Source organism: Pituophis catenifer, unplaced genomic scaffold, assembly GCF_029215685.1.
Source record: "Pituophis catenifer annectens isolate HBS135680 unplaced genomic scaffold, rPitCat1.0.hap2 SCAF_3, whole genome shotgun sequence".
Lineage (NCBI taxonomy): Eukaryota > Metazoa > Chordata > Lepidosauria > Squamata > Colubridae > Pituophis > Pituophis catenifer.
Window position 1 is genome coordinate 47,927,776 of NW_027256883.1, and position 14,685 is coordinate 47,942,460.

At 38.0% G+C, this 14,685-nt stretch overlaps 1 protein-coding gene across 1 annotated transcript in view; it reads right to left on the bottom strand.

Annotated features, from left to right (window-relative positions):
* TAF4B (TATA-box binding protein associated factor 4b) overlaps positions 1-14,685 on the bottom strand; it is a 63,497-nt gene that overhangs the window by 35,455 nt on the left and 13,357 nt on the right. The window contains exons 4-9 of the mRNA XM_070942335.1: positions 12,617-12,775; positions 12,389-12,511; positions 10,032-10,121; positions 7,270-7,944; positions 4,603-4,720; positions 3,515-3,620 (exon numbers count right to left, since the gene is read on the bottom strand). Of these exons, the coding sequence (XP_070798436.1) occupies positions 3,515-3,620; positions 4,603-4,720; positions 7,270-7,944; positions 10,032-10,121; positions 12,389-12,511; positions 12,617-12,775 (1,271 nt within the window). The remainder of the gene's footprint in view (positions 1-3,514; positions 3,621-4,602; positions 4,721-7,269; positions 7,945-10,031; positions 10,122-12,388; positions 12,512-12,616; positions 12,776-14,685) is intronic.

A 14,685-nucleotide genomic window follows, 5' to 3' on the forward strand; every position in this document is an offset into this window, starting at 1 on the left:
ACATCTCTCCAAACAGAGAGAAAATCTCATACATTAAGTAGTAATTAAAGAAAAAGACCTATAGCAAAGTCACATCCTGACCAGAATACATATTATCGAATGGTTGGGAGAAAAATATAAAAATACTTAACAAGAGTTATACAAAAACTGTACATACTCTGCTGCTTTACTGAACACTCACTCTCTTTGGATACTTTATACTGAATTACTTCAAAGAGGACCATTTCTTCTTTCATCAAAGAAGAGTACACTTCAATCCTTTCATATGAAAAGCATGGGTGGTCCTAATAAAAGTCTACCAAAGGACAGCATTAAAAGATTTGGGATTTTAATGAGGCATATTTGTCCACTGAAAAACATGAACGTATATTTTCTTCATCTACAACAGAAGTCTTCAAACTTGGCAGCTTTAAGACTTGTGGACTTCAACTCCCAGAATTCTCCAGCCAGCTGCCAAGTTTGGGGACCCCTGATCTACAATTTCGCAAGCTGTTATGTTTGTGGCCAAATATTTAGGATTATACAAATGGGAAACAAATATCCTTCTTTTAAGGCAGAATTTCTTAAAACCTTTTTCCTTTCAGGAACCTCTCCCCACCACACTTTTAAAAACAATAAGAGTTTGTATGATATTAACTGTATTAAAAATGAACACCAATGCATTTGTAGAATATTTATTAAAGCAGGTAAAAATAACATGAAACGATTAGATATGAACGTAAATAAATTTCTCATGGAAACTTATTTTTTTAACAAATAAAAAAGTAGTAACAAGGAGAATGACATTGTTTTATTTTTTTTTTAAATATGTTCAACATCTGGCAAATAAGTTTGGTTTTGCAGAGTCCTAAGGGAGTCTTGAGGGACACCCAGAGATCCTCAGATCACACTTTTAAGAAACATTCGAAGGTATTTGTGAACCATTTCTCCAGAGTGATATTAAATTATTCCATCTATTACAGAAGCCTATTCTCTCCACTTATGTTACTGATAACTTATATCTGTGCCTTCAAATTACACTGACTTTGAATAACTGAACACAGTTATTCAAAGTTACTGAAAATCCTTTCTGGATCTCATTTAATAAATTTGCAAGTGGCAAAACTTCCAAGCAAGTCTTTACCACCCTCTGCTGTTCAAATAGTGACCATGCACTTTTAATGTTATTTAATTACTCCATTGTTCTAAAAATAGGGATAGGTGTAATGAGCCAGGCAAGAGAGTTATAATCTGAAATTTGATGGAATAATTTAGATTTAATCTAAGACCAGGCAATAGTACTATCAGATTTTAAATAGATACTGTACATGCCTATCTCATTCAAAATAGTCAATAACATTTTCATTTTTAATTCTTGGAAGGAACTGACATATGGATTAAACCTCTTGATACTAAGAAACGAACAGTCACAAGAAACTGTTTTATAAAAAGGAAATTATCCTTACATACTCAGACTTCTGATACTTTCCTATACAATGAGAATTGTATGACTAATGAAGAAACCAACTGCGTTTTCTTTTTCAGTTGTTTTGTTCAGACGTAGAAACCATGAGGGCATGCAAGCACCGTCACAAAACTGGTTTGCCCCTCGTCAAGGGAGACCCCTTTTTCCCTGCTTATGTAATAACTCAGTGGCCCCAAACCTTTCGGGCACCAGGGATCAGTTCTGTGGAAGGAGTTTTTTCCACGGACCGGAAGGGGCATAGTTTCGCATGCTGCCTGTTTCCCGTGGATGGGGCTTCGCTTGTTTGCCTGGCTCCATTTCTGGCATGCCGGAGCCTTGTTCCGGTCCATGGACCAGGGGTTGGGGACCTCTGCAATAGCTGCACAGCTCCAGGAAAATACAAGCAGTTCTCACTTATCAACTGCCTTGGTTAGCAAGTGTTTGCAGTTACAACAGCATAAAAAAAAACAACCAGCTTTGTAACTAGTCGTCACATTCATGTCCATTGCAGCATCCCTCAGTCCATGATTACCATATGGGTGTTTCACAATTGGCACACATTTATAACTACTGCAGTGACCCACAATCATGACATCGCCACTTACGGGCTTCCCAAAAAGCTTGCAACAAGCAGAGTTAATGAAGAAGGCAAAAGTAAAACCACAAGTTATGGTCATTTGATATCCCACTTAATGACCACATAAGTTACTTAACAACCAAATAGGAAGTAATGTCTGTTGTGTGATTTTTTTTGCTTAGTGGCCAAAGTGCTTAGCAACCAAGTTGCCTGTCCAGTTGCGGTCACTAAATGGCGTCTACTTTTACCCTTTTAAGCTAAGGAGCTGGCAATAGGGTATGATGACATGAACTTCACTGCTGTCTCGTTAACTCAAACATGTACTTTCCTAAAACTGCAAAGTTTTTGCACAAATCCAGAAGAAAAAGGTCCCTAAAGGAGATGGTGACAGCTGCAACCAGGATACTCATGTCCTCTCCAAATCATTGCTTATATTTGGGATCCAAACAGATTCATCCCATGACTTTCCTTTCAGCAGACAATTAGAGCTTCTTTGCATACTGTTAATAAAGATGTATGCTTTAATTAAATCGCTTTTTTTCCCTTCCATTTAACGTGTCCGATTCTCAGAGGCTGTCTGTACAAGTCCCTGCAGTTTCCTTGGCAAGGTTTTTCAGAGGTGGTTTAACTATTTCCTCCTTCCTCGGGCTCAAGGTCACCCAGCTGGCTTTATGCTTAAGGCAAGTCTAGAACTCATGGTCTTCTGGTTTCTAGGCTGATGCCCTAATCACTACATCAAACTGGCTCTTAAAAATCCCATGTATCATCATTCAGTAAATAATTCCCTTAAAATATATAAAAATGTTTTGTTCTGTTCTCTACCAGAAAGGTAAGCCTGAAGGTAATCTGACATCGATCAGCTGCAGCACAAACATCTGTACTATTTATTGAAAGACCTCATCATAGGTTGCTCTGCTGCTTCTCCAAATTTCTAATCAATTTTCACAGTTGATTATATATTATATATGTTTTGAATATATTACCATATTAAAAACCAATATGCAATTAATTCGCCTCAGACTTAAATGGCTTAAAACCTTTCAAGCAATTATACTACACAGAAAATATTCCCAGATTTTATCATTCAAATTCAAAGAAACATATTAATAATTGTGAGTTCTGAGGCTTCATAAAGTGGCTTCTTAACACTCATACAGGTATTTGTCATTTGATTTAATACATTTTCAATAGTAAGCAATCGGTTTTGTTTACTGCGTCAATAACATATGTACTAAACTTATCTGTTAACCAAGTGAAAATTTGGGTTTTGTGCTCCTGGAATCTATTGGAGTTGCAAAGTATTATTTAAAACAGCTGCTAGGACAAAATCTTGGAGTCCCCTGCCCCCTTCCCCAATCATCAGCTCTAAATCTTTGAAGCAAGGAAGTGAGGACAGTTATCAGAAATCTTAAATATTTACACCCACATGCTCACATAGGCACAACTCAGGTTTCCCTGTAGCCAAATAAACTTCTGACTGCTTATTTTTTTACCTGAAGGATGTTGTTCCACTCTCTCGTATTTTATTTCTCTGAACAGGAGACGCTTCAAGCGACAGAAATTTGTTTCCTGCCAAGGTAATTTGTTTCACAATGGAGCCTAAAAAAGATAAACAATCCAGAACAGAAAGCAAAATCCAAAATGACATTCAGCAAATGCACAGAAAACTGTAAAGGCTATATCCAATTCTGAAGTGAAAATTTATACATATGTCAAGGTCAAAAATCCATTGTATTTGTATTATCTCTATAGTTATTCTACTAGGACATGGAAAAAGCAATATTCTTGATAGACATGGAGGCTTCACTAAAGTCTATACTGTAAGTCACCTTCAAGTACAGATAATGAAATAACTGTTTGATTAGAAGGAGGCAATTGCTCAAATAAAAAAGAGTCAATTCTAAATAGCCTATTCTCTCTTATAGACAAACTGCTGAAAGATTTTTCTCCCAATGCAACCGAATAATTACACTGTTCATTTGTTGATAAAGTATTGTGACAATGCACCTACTCCTGGGATATCACAATATTTTTCTACTACAGAAAACTATTTCCAACATGGCATATTTCAGCTGTGGGAATGCTGAGAGCTGCAGTCCTAAGCTTACAAGCTGTATTATCTACTCTACAAGCACCAAAAGGATTGAACCACACCACTTATTAAATTGTATTTTTTAAATCTGCCTTTTAGCAGCCATATCAGAATATATTTATAACCCCGTCAAGATTTATGAATATTAGTTATTTCCATTGCAGCAACACCAAACACAGCAATAAGTCATAGCTACAGTACATTTCTGCAACAATTCTGTATCTATTGTTCAGAAATTTAATGAGGCTAATAGAAACTGCAAGGATGAAAGGCAACCTCCAAAGGATTCAGAAACCACAAAATGATTCCTATTCTCAATATGCCAATTTCTCACCTTACATTGAAGCACTCTCCTACCAACATATTTAATGTTAAAAGCCTCAGTCAGACATGATTCCAAAGCTAGAACCTAGAAGTGCTGTCCGTTTGGTTAAAGGGCAAGTCACTTTCAATCCAATGTTAGAACCATATCTGCAGGAAGATGTCTACCTTGGATAAAAGCATCCAATGGTCTTTTTTCACATAACTTGTTCACATTAGGGAGAGTAGAAACCTGCTGATGCTTGGCCACATTTCTTAAGATGCTTCCAGAGGGTTGCTGGACTGCCTAAAAATGGGGAGGAGAAATATTGTTACAAATATACTCCTTATTCACCAGAAATAAAATTAAAACTGACTTACATTAAAGCTGTATTACATTACATAAAGCAGAAATGTGGATACACATTGCAATAGAGGCATCTGAACTCAAGTGTCTGAATCCAGTATTTCTAGGGATAAAATCTAGGGATTCCAATGTTTTTGGCCCAAGAAGCACATTTGTAATTTTAACTCATAAATATTCATACAAAATGACTGTTATACAAGACTGCTATACGCAAAATGATTTCTACAATGGATGACCAATCATAAGTATCCATTCACCGGAAGACAAACCCTTTGGAATTGCTTCAAAATCCATCCCCTGAATGCTCCTCCTCTCTCCCAACTTTTTCTTTTCCAGACAGGTAAGAAGACAACTAAACAGTATCCAATCTGGCTCAGTCACTGGGACCAGATGTTTTGTCTTCTGAGTTTTTGGAGTTGTGCTGGATCCCATCCTCGGGGAACTTCTCTGTGTCTGATGATGGGCTCCAGCAGGAGTCCGAAAGCTCAGAAGACAAAACCTCTGGTCCCGGGTGACTGAGCCAGATTGGATTCTGCAACATTATCCTGGGACACGTATATTCGCCTTCATTCGTGAGACACCTAAACAAAACACCAGGTTGCCATTCACCATTTTCTACAACAGATGAAAACTGATGTTGATGCTTTGCAGCATGCCTGCTTTTTGATATTCAGTTTTTTAAAAAAAAAAAAACTCAGAAAAGGCAGGGTGTATAGAAGGCGCTTTAATGACATTTTTTATACCTTACATTTTATCAGAGCATTGCTCAATATTTTCTGTCTTGAAATGATCAAAGGTACTTTCACTCATGCCAGTCTATCCCAATTAAAGTTTAGGAATGGGACTTTATTGCTTTTACATGCACAGCAGATGCTCTGCCATTGAGCTGATTACCTGGATATTAATTTTGCTTCTTTTAGGGCTTAGATGCCTACTGAAGGGTTGTTATTTTAATATGTATCTGACATCTGTTAAGTTTTCTTCTTTTGATTCTAAAAAGACTCTGGCTTAATGGTGTATATGTGTGAGCTTAACCTCTTCCTGTAAGCTTTCATTCCAGGTGAACCAGTGCATTCGTGTCTTTTGGGCCCAACAATTAAAACCAAACTGAAGCAATAAAAGCAATAGATAGCTATCCCAGGAGTTTATATAGGTATCTAGTCCTGATGCAGAGAATCTATTCAGTGAAAGGTTTCACATGGCTCCTAGCTATATTCTGTTTCTGACTATCCTAATATATCTGCTGCTTCAATTCATCCCTGATGCTGTAGAGCTCAGGTAACACCAAGAAGGACATGACAGTTTTTTCCTAAATAATTTCCGAACTGCTTATTTGTTGGGCCTTTGTAACAGACAGCAATATATGGACTTTCTCATTTCAGGCTCCTACATATGCTAAACATTCCCATTATTTCTCCACTTAATGACCAAAGTCTCCTATCTGATTATCAGTCTTTTTAAAAAGGATAATTTTGCTAAATACTGTACTTGAAGAAGATCTTGTCCACTATCTGAACCCTACATTATGAGAGAGGAAGAGATCCAAAATTCAGAAGCCAGAGGAGTTTGGCAGGAGTGTCCTTGGTCAGGTTTAGTATCAAAACTACATCTGCCACAATTCACAATCTGTCTGGCTACACACTTATTAAATAAACCATAGCTTACTGCAAAATCAAAATAGAACGAACTACATTCTGGTCCAGTGTGACACATATTCTGATATATCCCAAGGCTGATCTCTTGCTCAATATTAATAGCTTCTTTTATACACAGGTGGTCCTTATTGAGCAACGGTGATTGGGAACTCTGTTGCTAAGCAAGTTGTAAAGTGCAAGTCCACATGATCACCATATGTCCTGCTGACTTCCCCATTGACTGCTTGTTGGAAGCCAGGAAAATTATCACGAGACTATGGGATGCTGTAGCCATTGTAACTGAAAACTGGTTGCCAAGCTCCTGAATGGCAATCAGGTGACTGCAGGGACATTGCAATAGCTGCAACTTTGAGGACTAGTTTAAGTCTCCTCCTTCAGTATTGTCTCTGAATAAATGGCCATTAACTGAAGACTACCTGTGTGTCACATGGGTATCATCTAGGTAAGGGCACATTTATTTATTAAATTTGTATCCCACCACAATCACAAGATTTTCAGTAGCTAACAAGTACATAATTGCCATAAATCTCATAAATTCATAAATTTCGTAAGTTCATAAATTCACTGAAGGAAAGAATTCACAAACTCCCCCAGGGTGGGTAGACCGATGAAACTATATATATACTTTTGTCAGTTTTGACAAACGTCATGTACTTTTGACACTAGTATGCAGCCTGCATGTCATCATTATTTTCACCATGGTGGCTTTTGCAGATGCCTATGTGGATCGCTGGCTGAATTGTACTACTGAAAATAAGTCAATTCAAAAGGCCCAGATTCTACAATGCACATTTCAGAACATTGTGGATGAAGTATCAAGCAAAGTTCACTTACCAACTGTTTTACCTTTACAGCCTGAGAAGTCCAAATTGGCTGGGGAAGGGAAGAATTGGGATGGGCAACCCGTACAGGGGTTGGTGTCCCAGTGATAGGCAGGACAGGTTGGACAGTTGTGGTTACTGATGTAGCAGAGGTTGCTGTAGTAGTCAAGGCCAGTTTTGCCACTTCAAATGATGTCATCCCAGCTGATGGGGCTGACTTCATAGAACTAGTAGTAACAGTTGAAGGTAATGTTGGGTTACAGTCTGACTTTGCTACCGGAAGAGAAACTGTTCCCGTCTCCTCTGTAGTGGAAGTTGGCTGCATGGCCTTCATGGTATTGATTCCTTCAATCAGTTGAGTGGAGAGGATGGACTTGTCATCTTGATAAGAGAGTGCTCCTGCAGCCAAGGCACAAGCTGGCTCAACAAGTGGAAGAGACACAGAATCATTTGTTATAGTCGCGCAGGGTACCGAAACGGATGTCTGTGGAGAAGACATTTGAAGTGGAGAGCTGGGGACTGATGTTGCCGATTGAGAGGAGGCCAAAGTGCCATCAGCAACTGTGGAAGAAGTTGATGATGCAGTGGGATAAGTAGAAGAAGCTGTTTGAGGGGCAGATTGCTGAAGACATTGTTCTATAAAGGTCTCTGTGTTAGGCATTAATTGCCGTAAAGCAAGTAAACTTTTCTAGGCAAGAAAGATGACAAAAAATAAATAAATAAATCAGACTGAGTATTTTGCTGTTCCTACGCCATGCAATAGTATGTTAACATCTCTTTCAGAAGCACTATTTTCCAAAGTCATCGGTACAATAGCTAAATTGGAAAGGATTATAAAAGGTCTGCTTAATCTATGAAGTTTATGTTAAATGATATTCAAAAGAGCTTGCCAAGAATCAAACTCTTTGCCTTTCCATCTCTATAGTCATCCATACATTGTGACAGAAGTTTTAGGTAAACTGGTTAACATTTAACCTTTCTCAAGAAAATGTTTTGTAAGTCTGAGCATTCGTTTAGAATGAGAATGTCAACAGAACGAGCGCTGCCAGCGATCTGATGGAAATGTTTACAGCTAGTCCTCGACTTATAACTACAACTGGAACTAAAATTTCTGTTGCTATGAAAGAAGGTTGTTAAATGAGTTATGCCTATTTTACAACCTTCTTGCCACGGTTGTTAAGCGAATTGTTATGCAAATCATGTGGTTGTTAAGTAAGTCCCCCATTGACCTTCCTGTCAGAAGCTGGCTGTGAAGGTCTCATATAGTGATCAGAGGAGCCCAGGTTGCTGCAACTATTGTGAATACACAGCATTTGCTAAGTGACTGAATTTTGATGTGACTGTGGAGATGCTGCTATGGTTGTAAGAGTAAGGACTGGTCCTAATTTACTTATTTTAATGCCACTGTAATTTCGAATGGTTGGAAGTCATAGTCTACCTGTACTTGTATCCAATATGCCCCGTTCAAACCTTGCTAAAGATGGAAAGAAGCTATAATTTCTGTCAGTAAACTAGAATTTGTGAAATACACAGCCGGAGTGCATCTTCTTTTTCATAGCTTTGTTTTGTATCCTTTCAGTTTGACAAAGCAATGCCCACATTTTCCAGCATTTCTGGTAATATTAGTCCACACCCATATTATAGGTTCAGCAAGAGAGTTATTTTTATAATAACCGTATTTGCAATAGGAGTATTATTCTTGCACAATCACTTTGAGACTACCTCAATCAATGCACAGTGGTCTTCAACTCGGCTTCATTTCAAGCTAATTTTGGATATGTCCAAGTTACAGTAGCTACATGAACTCTTGGAACTTCAGGACTGTATTCCTTTGCCACAGAATCCATATATCAATATTACCTAATATTAATGAGTTGTAACCCACTTTTTACTATAGAGTATACTACTAAAGTAATTTGAAATAATATAAATTGTCAGAATTTTTGAAAAAAGCTTTGCAAACTTTAAGTTGCACGTACATATTACAAATTCAGAGTAGCATTTGGCTATTGTTTTCTCAAGCCAAATATTCTTTGCATCTCTCATACATAAGAGCAACTGGAGGGTAATTGTTTTAAATAAATAGAGGAGTCTGGGAAAATCACTTGTTGAGTTGAAGTCAATTACATAAGCTTCAATAGAGACTAAGGATTATTGTCATCTGTGCAGGAAGGTGGAAATGTGATATTTTTCTTAGAGATAATTACTCAAGAGAGATTAATATCAGTTTTAAAATATATATTTGACAGGGAAAAGTGTATGGTGTCAAAAACGGGCTAAACATTAAGCAGCCCTACATTTAATAACTAGGCATAAGGTTTTGGCTACACATCATACCTTATCTCCAGATTCATGGATAGAGCCATTCATGCTGAAATGCACTCATCTGAAAGGAATATAACTGAAAGGAAGTTGTTTTATAAAGTGATCTGTCTTTACCTGGCTTCCTTGCAACACCTAAATGAATAGTGTGTGTGTCTCTTTGAGTCATTCAGTGATAATTTGGCTTTGGATTAGATCAGTGTTTCACAAACTTGGCCACTTTTAGGATGTGTGGACTTCAACTCCCAGAATTCCCCATGCCTGTTCTCTTAACCCAGCCATAATGTAATGGAGCTGTTATGAAAACACCAAGGAGGGCAGGGAGGAATTTCATTAGCAAGGGCTTTCAAAATGTCTTGTCAACAAAAATGCTTTCAGATGCCCCAACTCCAAATGACATTTTCATCATCATAGTACCCAATACCTGAAACAAGAATATTCATTAAGACATACCTTGAGAAAGGGAACAAGATTTGGCTGGGGAGAAGACTTTAGTTCCACATATAGTTCTTCGGTAAATTCTTCTGGCTCAATTTTAGCTTCCTAGGCACGGAAAAAAAATTGTAGCACAAATGTAAACTGTAGCTCCGCTAGACATGCCTACAAGTAGGAAACCTCAATTCCCTTGCATTCCAGTACTAATTAATCCCATAATGTGCACATTTTCAACACACTTTTTCAATAGAACACCTTTTTTATATTGAAGGTCTTTTCCTTCAAAACAATTTTCACTTATTAACAATGAACAACGTTATATAAAGAAGAAAATTTTCCTGACTAGTTTCAAGAAACGGGAAAAATTAAAGAATCTGTTTATAAAACATGTTTATAAGGAAAGCACTTTGAAAAGGAAATTTCTTCTATAAAGAAATTTCTGGACTGTTACTTGGCTAAACACAAATATACCAGAATACCAGTAACCTGGTATTCTGCAGAGATTTTCAATGTTACCCTCCATTCGGTCCAGTGTGCCTAAGGGTGCAGAAGTATGGGTGCTGTAGTGTCAATCATAGCAAAAACAGCTGATTGCCTACTGTAATCATGCAGTGCACTTACTATGAATTTGAAATTTAAGAATTACAGGCAGTCCTCACTTAGTGACTATTAAAAATCACTACAGACCCACTAAAAGCTATTTATAAAAAAAGCTACTTTGGTTTTAGAGTTCCAACAGCTGCACAAAGCTCAGCAGTCACATGGCCACATTTTGGCACTTGGCAACCAGTTCACTTTTACAGCCAGTTGGTAAGGTGACCATGATTTACTATGTTTTTGTTGGTTTCCAGCCTTTTTAGCCAGTTTCTGGCAAAAAAAAACACCCATAGGAATATATTGATTTGCTTAATGACCATGGCATTCATTTAATGAAGCTACAGACAAAGTGATAAAATTGGTCTGGTCATGTGGGTGCCTTGACTTATGATCATGATGGCTTATGATGGAAATTCTGGGTGCCATTATGGTCATAAATCAAGGACCATCTATATAGCTTTGCATCCTTGCATTTATTTGCATGATATTCATTCCTTTTTCTTCTCCCTCCCATATTTAAAATCATACCATGAATTATAGCAAGCTGGGTGACTTTGGGTCAATTGCTCTCAATTCACCCCATAGGTTAGTGTTGTGTGGAAAATATGATGAGGAAGGAATATTAGGTATGTTTGCACTTTTGAATTTATAAAAATAATAAAGGTTATTTTTATTATTTATAAAAATAATATGTAAAAAAAATTATAATAGAGAGGACCAGAACTAAAAGTCAGAATTTAATCTGGCTCACTATAATCGAATAAAAATGTGAAGTGTTATTTCACACGGTGACTCCATTCTGGAATCACCTTACAAAATGACACAAAATTATAGCAGAGCCAGGCTTTAAGCTGTTATGATACTCCAAGCTTATTGAACATACTTGCAAGTGTAAGAACGAGTTTTCATATTTAGGGTAAATTCTTCTCTTATCATGCAGCAAGTCTAATGTTGAACATAGAAAAAACACTGATTCCTTCCCCCCCCCAGAAAGTAACACTGCTAAGTTTTAATATGATTTGACTTCCCCAAGCAGAAGTAAAAGTAAACCACAGAAATGGCACCCGAAGGCAATTAGTGTATAAATGCAAAACCACCCCTTCTAATAATCTGAGGTTGTTAGAGTTATTTATAAAATTAGGTCCCCTATAAATGTTCACAAAAATAAATACATAATATACTTGTGTAAGCTTTCACAGCTGGTACCAGTTGAGAAGTATTGAGCTGCAAGGTTAGTGACCAGTTACTCTTTCTTTGAGCAGTGACTCAACACTGCCCAAATAAACAGAGATTTTTCTGTGATGAAATGACAACATATGGCACCATTATATGAATGATACAAATGATGCAAGGACGTAATTGATATCATTTGTGCGAATAAACACAACATTATTGTAATGTCTTTGTGGCTTCTCCTGGAGGCCATGAAGATGCCAACAGGGCTACATTATATAGCTCTGCTTGATACTGCACATGTAAGGACTAGAAAAGGGGTGTCAAACTCTCAGTGTCACGTCGTCACGTGACATATTGTGACTTTTTTTCCCCTTCGCTAAAGCAGGGGTGGGGGTGGCTAGTGCAGGATGCATCCGGCCCACAGGCTGCGAGATTGACACCCCTGACTAGAAGACAGATATGTTACAATGGGCAGGAAGTTTGGAAACTCCAAGCAAGCAGCTTCGAACTGCAACCTTCTACACAGATGAAGTCCCATCGGAAACACTCCTAGGCAAAGACATTCAGAATCAAGACAAGAGTACTTGCAGATGAGCTTTTACCAACAGATTTTGAACCAGATGCTTCACATTCTGCCCCATCTGAGGTGCTTGAGGTCCACTGGAGGCCAGCTTTATTAGTGTTGCAAGGAAGTTTTTGCACTTTTTCACATTTTCCAGCATTTCCTGACAAGAAAACAGACTTAAGACTTAGATCAAACGGTTATCTCCCTCCCTCTCTTTCTTTCTTTCCTTCACCACTTCTGCAGTGCTAGCCTATTTTGTACTTACTGTATAACTGAAAGGCTGGGTGACTTTGGGGTCATCTGTATCAGCAACTGGTTTTGAAGTGAAAGCCAACATGGGAGAGTCAGAAATAGGAGGCTTTGCTGATGATCCAGCAAACAATGATTTTGTGGTCGAGCCTATAATATTTGGTGGTGTTACAGACTGAAAGACATTCAACAGACAAGTTACTTGCAGCATCCCTGGCAGAACCAACACATTCTCTACATAACAAAGCTTATTTCCATGAGAATGAATTTTCCTTCGACTGATGTATGACCTCTTAAAGAACTGTATATTAAATTAGGTGTTCAAAAGAGGGTTTACAGGTAGTCTTCAACTTAACAATAGTTCATTTAGTGATGGTTCAAACTTACAATGTGACTTATGACTGTTCTTCACACTTATGACCGTTCCTCATGGTCACATAAATCAAAATTCAGATGCTTGGCAAATGACTCATATTTATGACAGTTGCAGTCACTTGGGCTTTTGTGACCTTCTAAGAAACAAAGTCAATGGGAAGTCAGATTCACTTAACAACCATGTTACTAACTTAACTGCAATGATTCACTTAACTGTGGCAAGAAAGGTGGTAAAATGGACAGCGGTGTGTTTCACATTTTGTTACTACCGGTTCGCCGTGTGCATGCTCGTTTCACACGCACCTTCCGCGGACGCGCTTTGTTCACATACACACGCATGCGCCTGGCCTCAAAACTGTGCCTAAATAGGATAGCATAGAGCTGGGGTGGGTGGGCAGGCCCACCCACAATCTCCGCTACTGATTCACCCGAACTGGTACAAACCAGCTGAATACCACCTCTAAAAATGGGGCAAAAATTGTTAACAACTGTCTTGTTTAGCAACAGAAGTTTTGGGCTCGACTGTTGAGGACTATCTGTACTTTGCAAGAATAACCGAACTTTGTTATCACCCTGGGAAAGATTCAGAAGACTCCTTCTTTCTGCATTTAGCAATGATCACAACCACACTAATTCTGACACACATTAATTAAAACTAAATTGAGGATGCTAGATTGATTTTTAAATCAAGTCTTTTTACAGGACTAATTTATGTTATTTACATAATAATATTACATATGTAATATTGTTTTTTTATTTTATTAGATGATATTTTGTTTTCAAGATTTTTGGATGAGTTCTAAAAGAAAAGGAAGAGAAAGACTAGCGTCAGCTTTTCTTTTCTACATCCAAGTTTCTCTGCCCTATCTTTTTTTCCTTTGGGCAACTCCTTTTCCAGAATTTCGTACAGATGCATACATGGCATGCAAAGATATGATCCAGTTAAGGGAAGTACAATTACCTAAGCATAGCCCCTGGGTTAAACTGAATTTAACTAGATAATTTTTTCTACAATCTGTACCCCATGCTTTATCATATCTTTATTTGTCTAAATCAGAACACTGTGCATTATTCAAGCCCAAAGAGAGAAATAATTGATGATTAATGTCTCACATCTTGGCCTTTTTATGTAAGAGACAGAAGGCAGGATTGGTTGCCAAATGACTCCATACAGAGTCTTGGTCTTTTCTCAACTTTTACACCTTATGGACACAATCATATCACCACAGGGTAAATCGAACTAACAAAAGAAAAGTTTTGCTTTTCTTTTTCAATTCACAAAATTACTAACAGTCAGCAGGGTGGCCACTGCAAAGGCACCTAGGATACTGGTTCACACTGAAGGCCATTAAAAAACCATAGCTAGCCATGACTTAGTCGCTGATTGTGCTATTGATTTGCTCCCTCCTTTCCCAAATTGTATCCCCTTATTTGATTCAATGCTTGCATAGCATCCGTATCATGCTAAATGCTTATTTTATTATTCTAGGAGGAGGTTGGCTAGCAGCGGGGGTGGATTTTGACCGGTTTGGACTGGATCGTGCATACCGGTAGCGGCAATTTGAAGTGGTTTGCTGAACCGGTAAAAACCACCCCTGGTTGGCCCCACCCACCCCTGCCTGCTCACCGCTTGCCCCTTCCGCTCTATGTGTATGCCCGAGAAGGAGGAGAAGACTTGGCCGAACTTTTCTTTTTCCCTTTGCAGTGAAG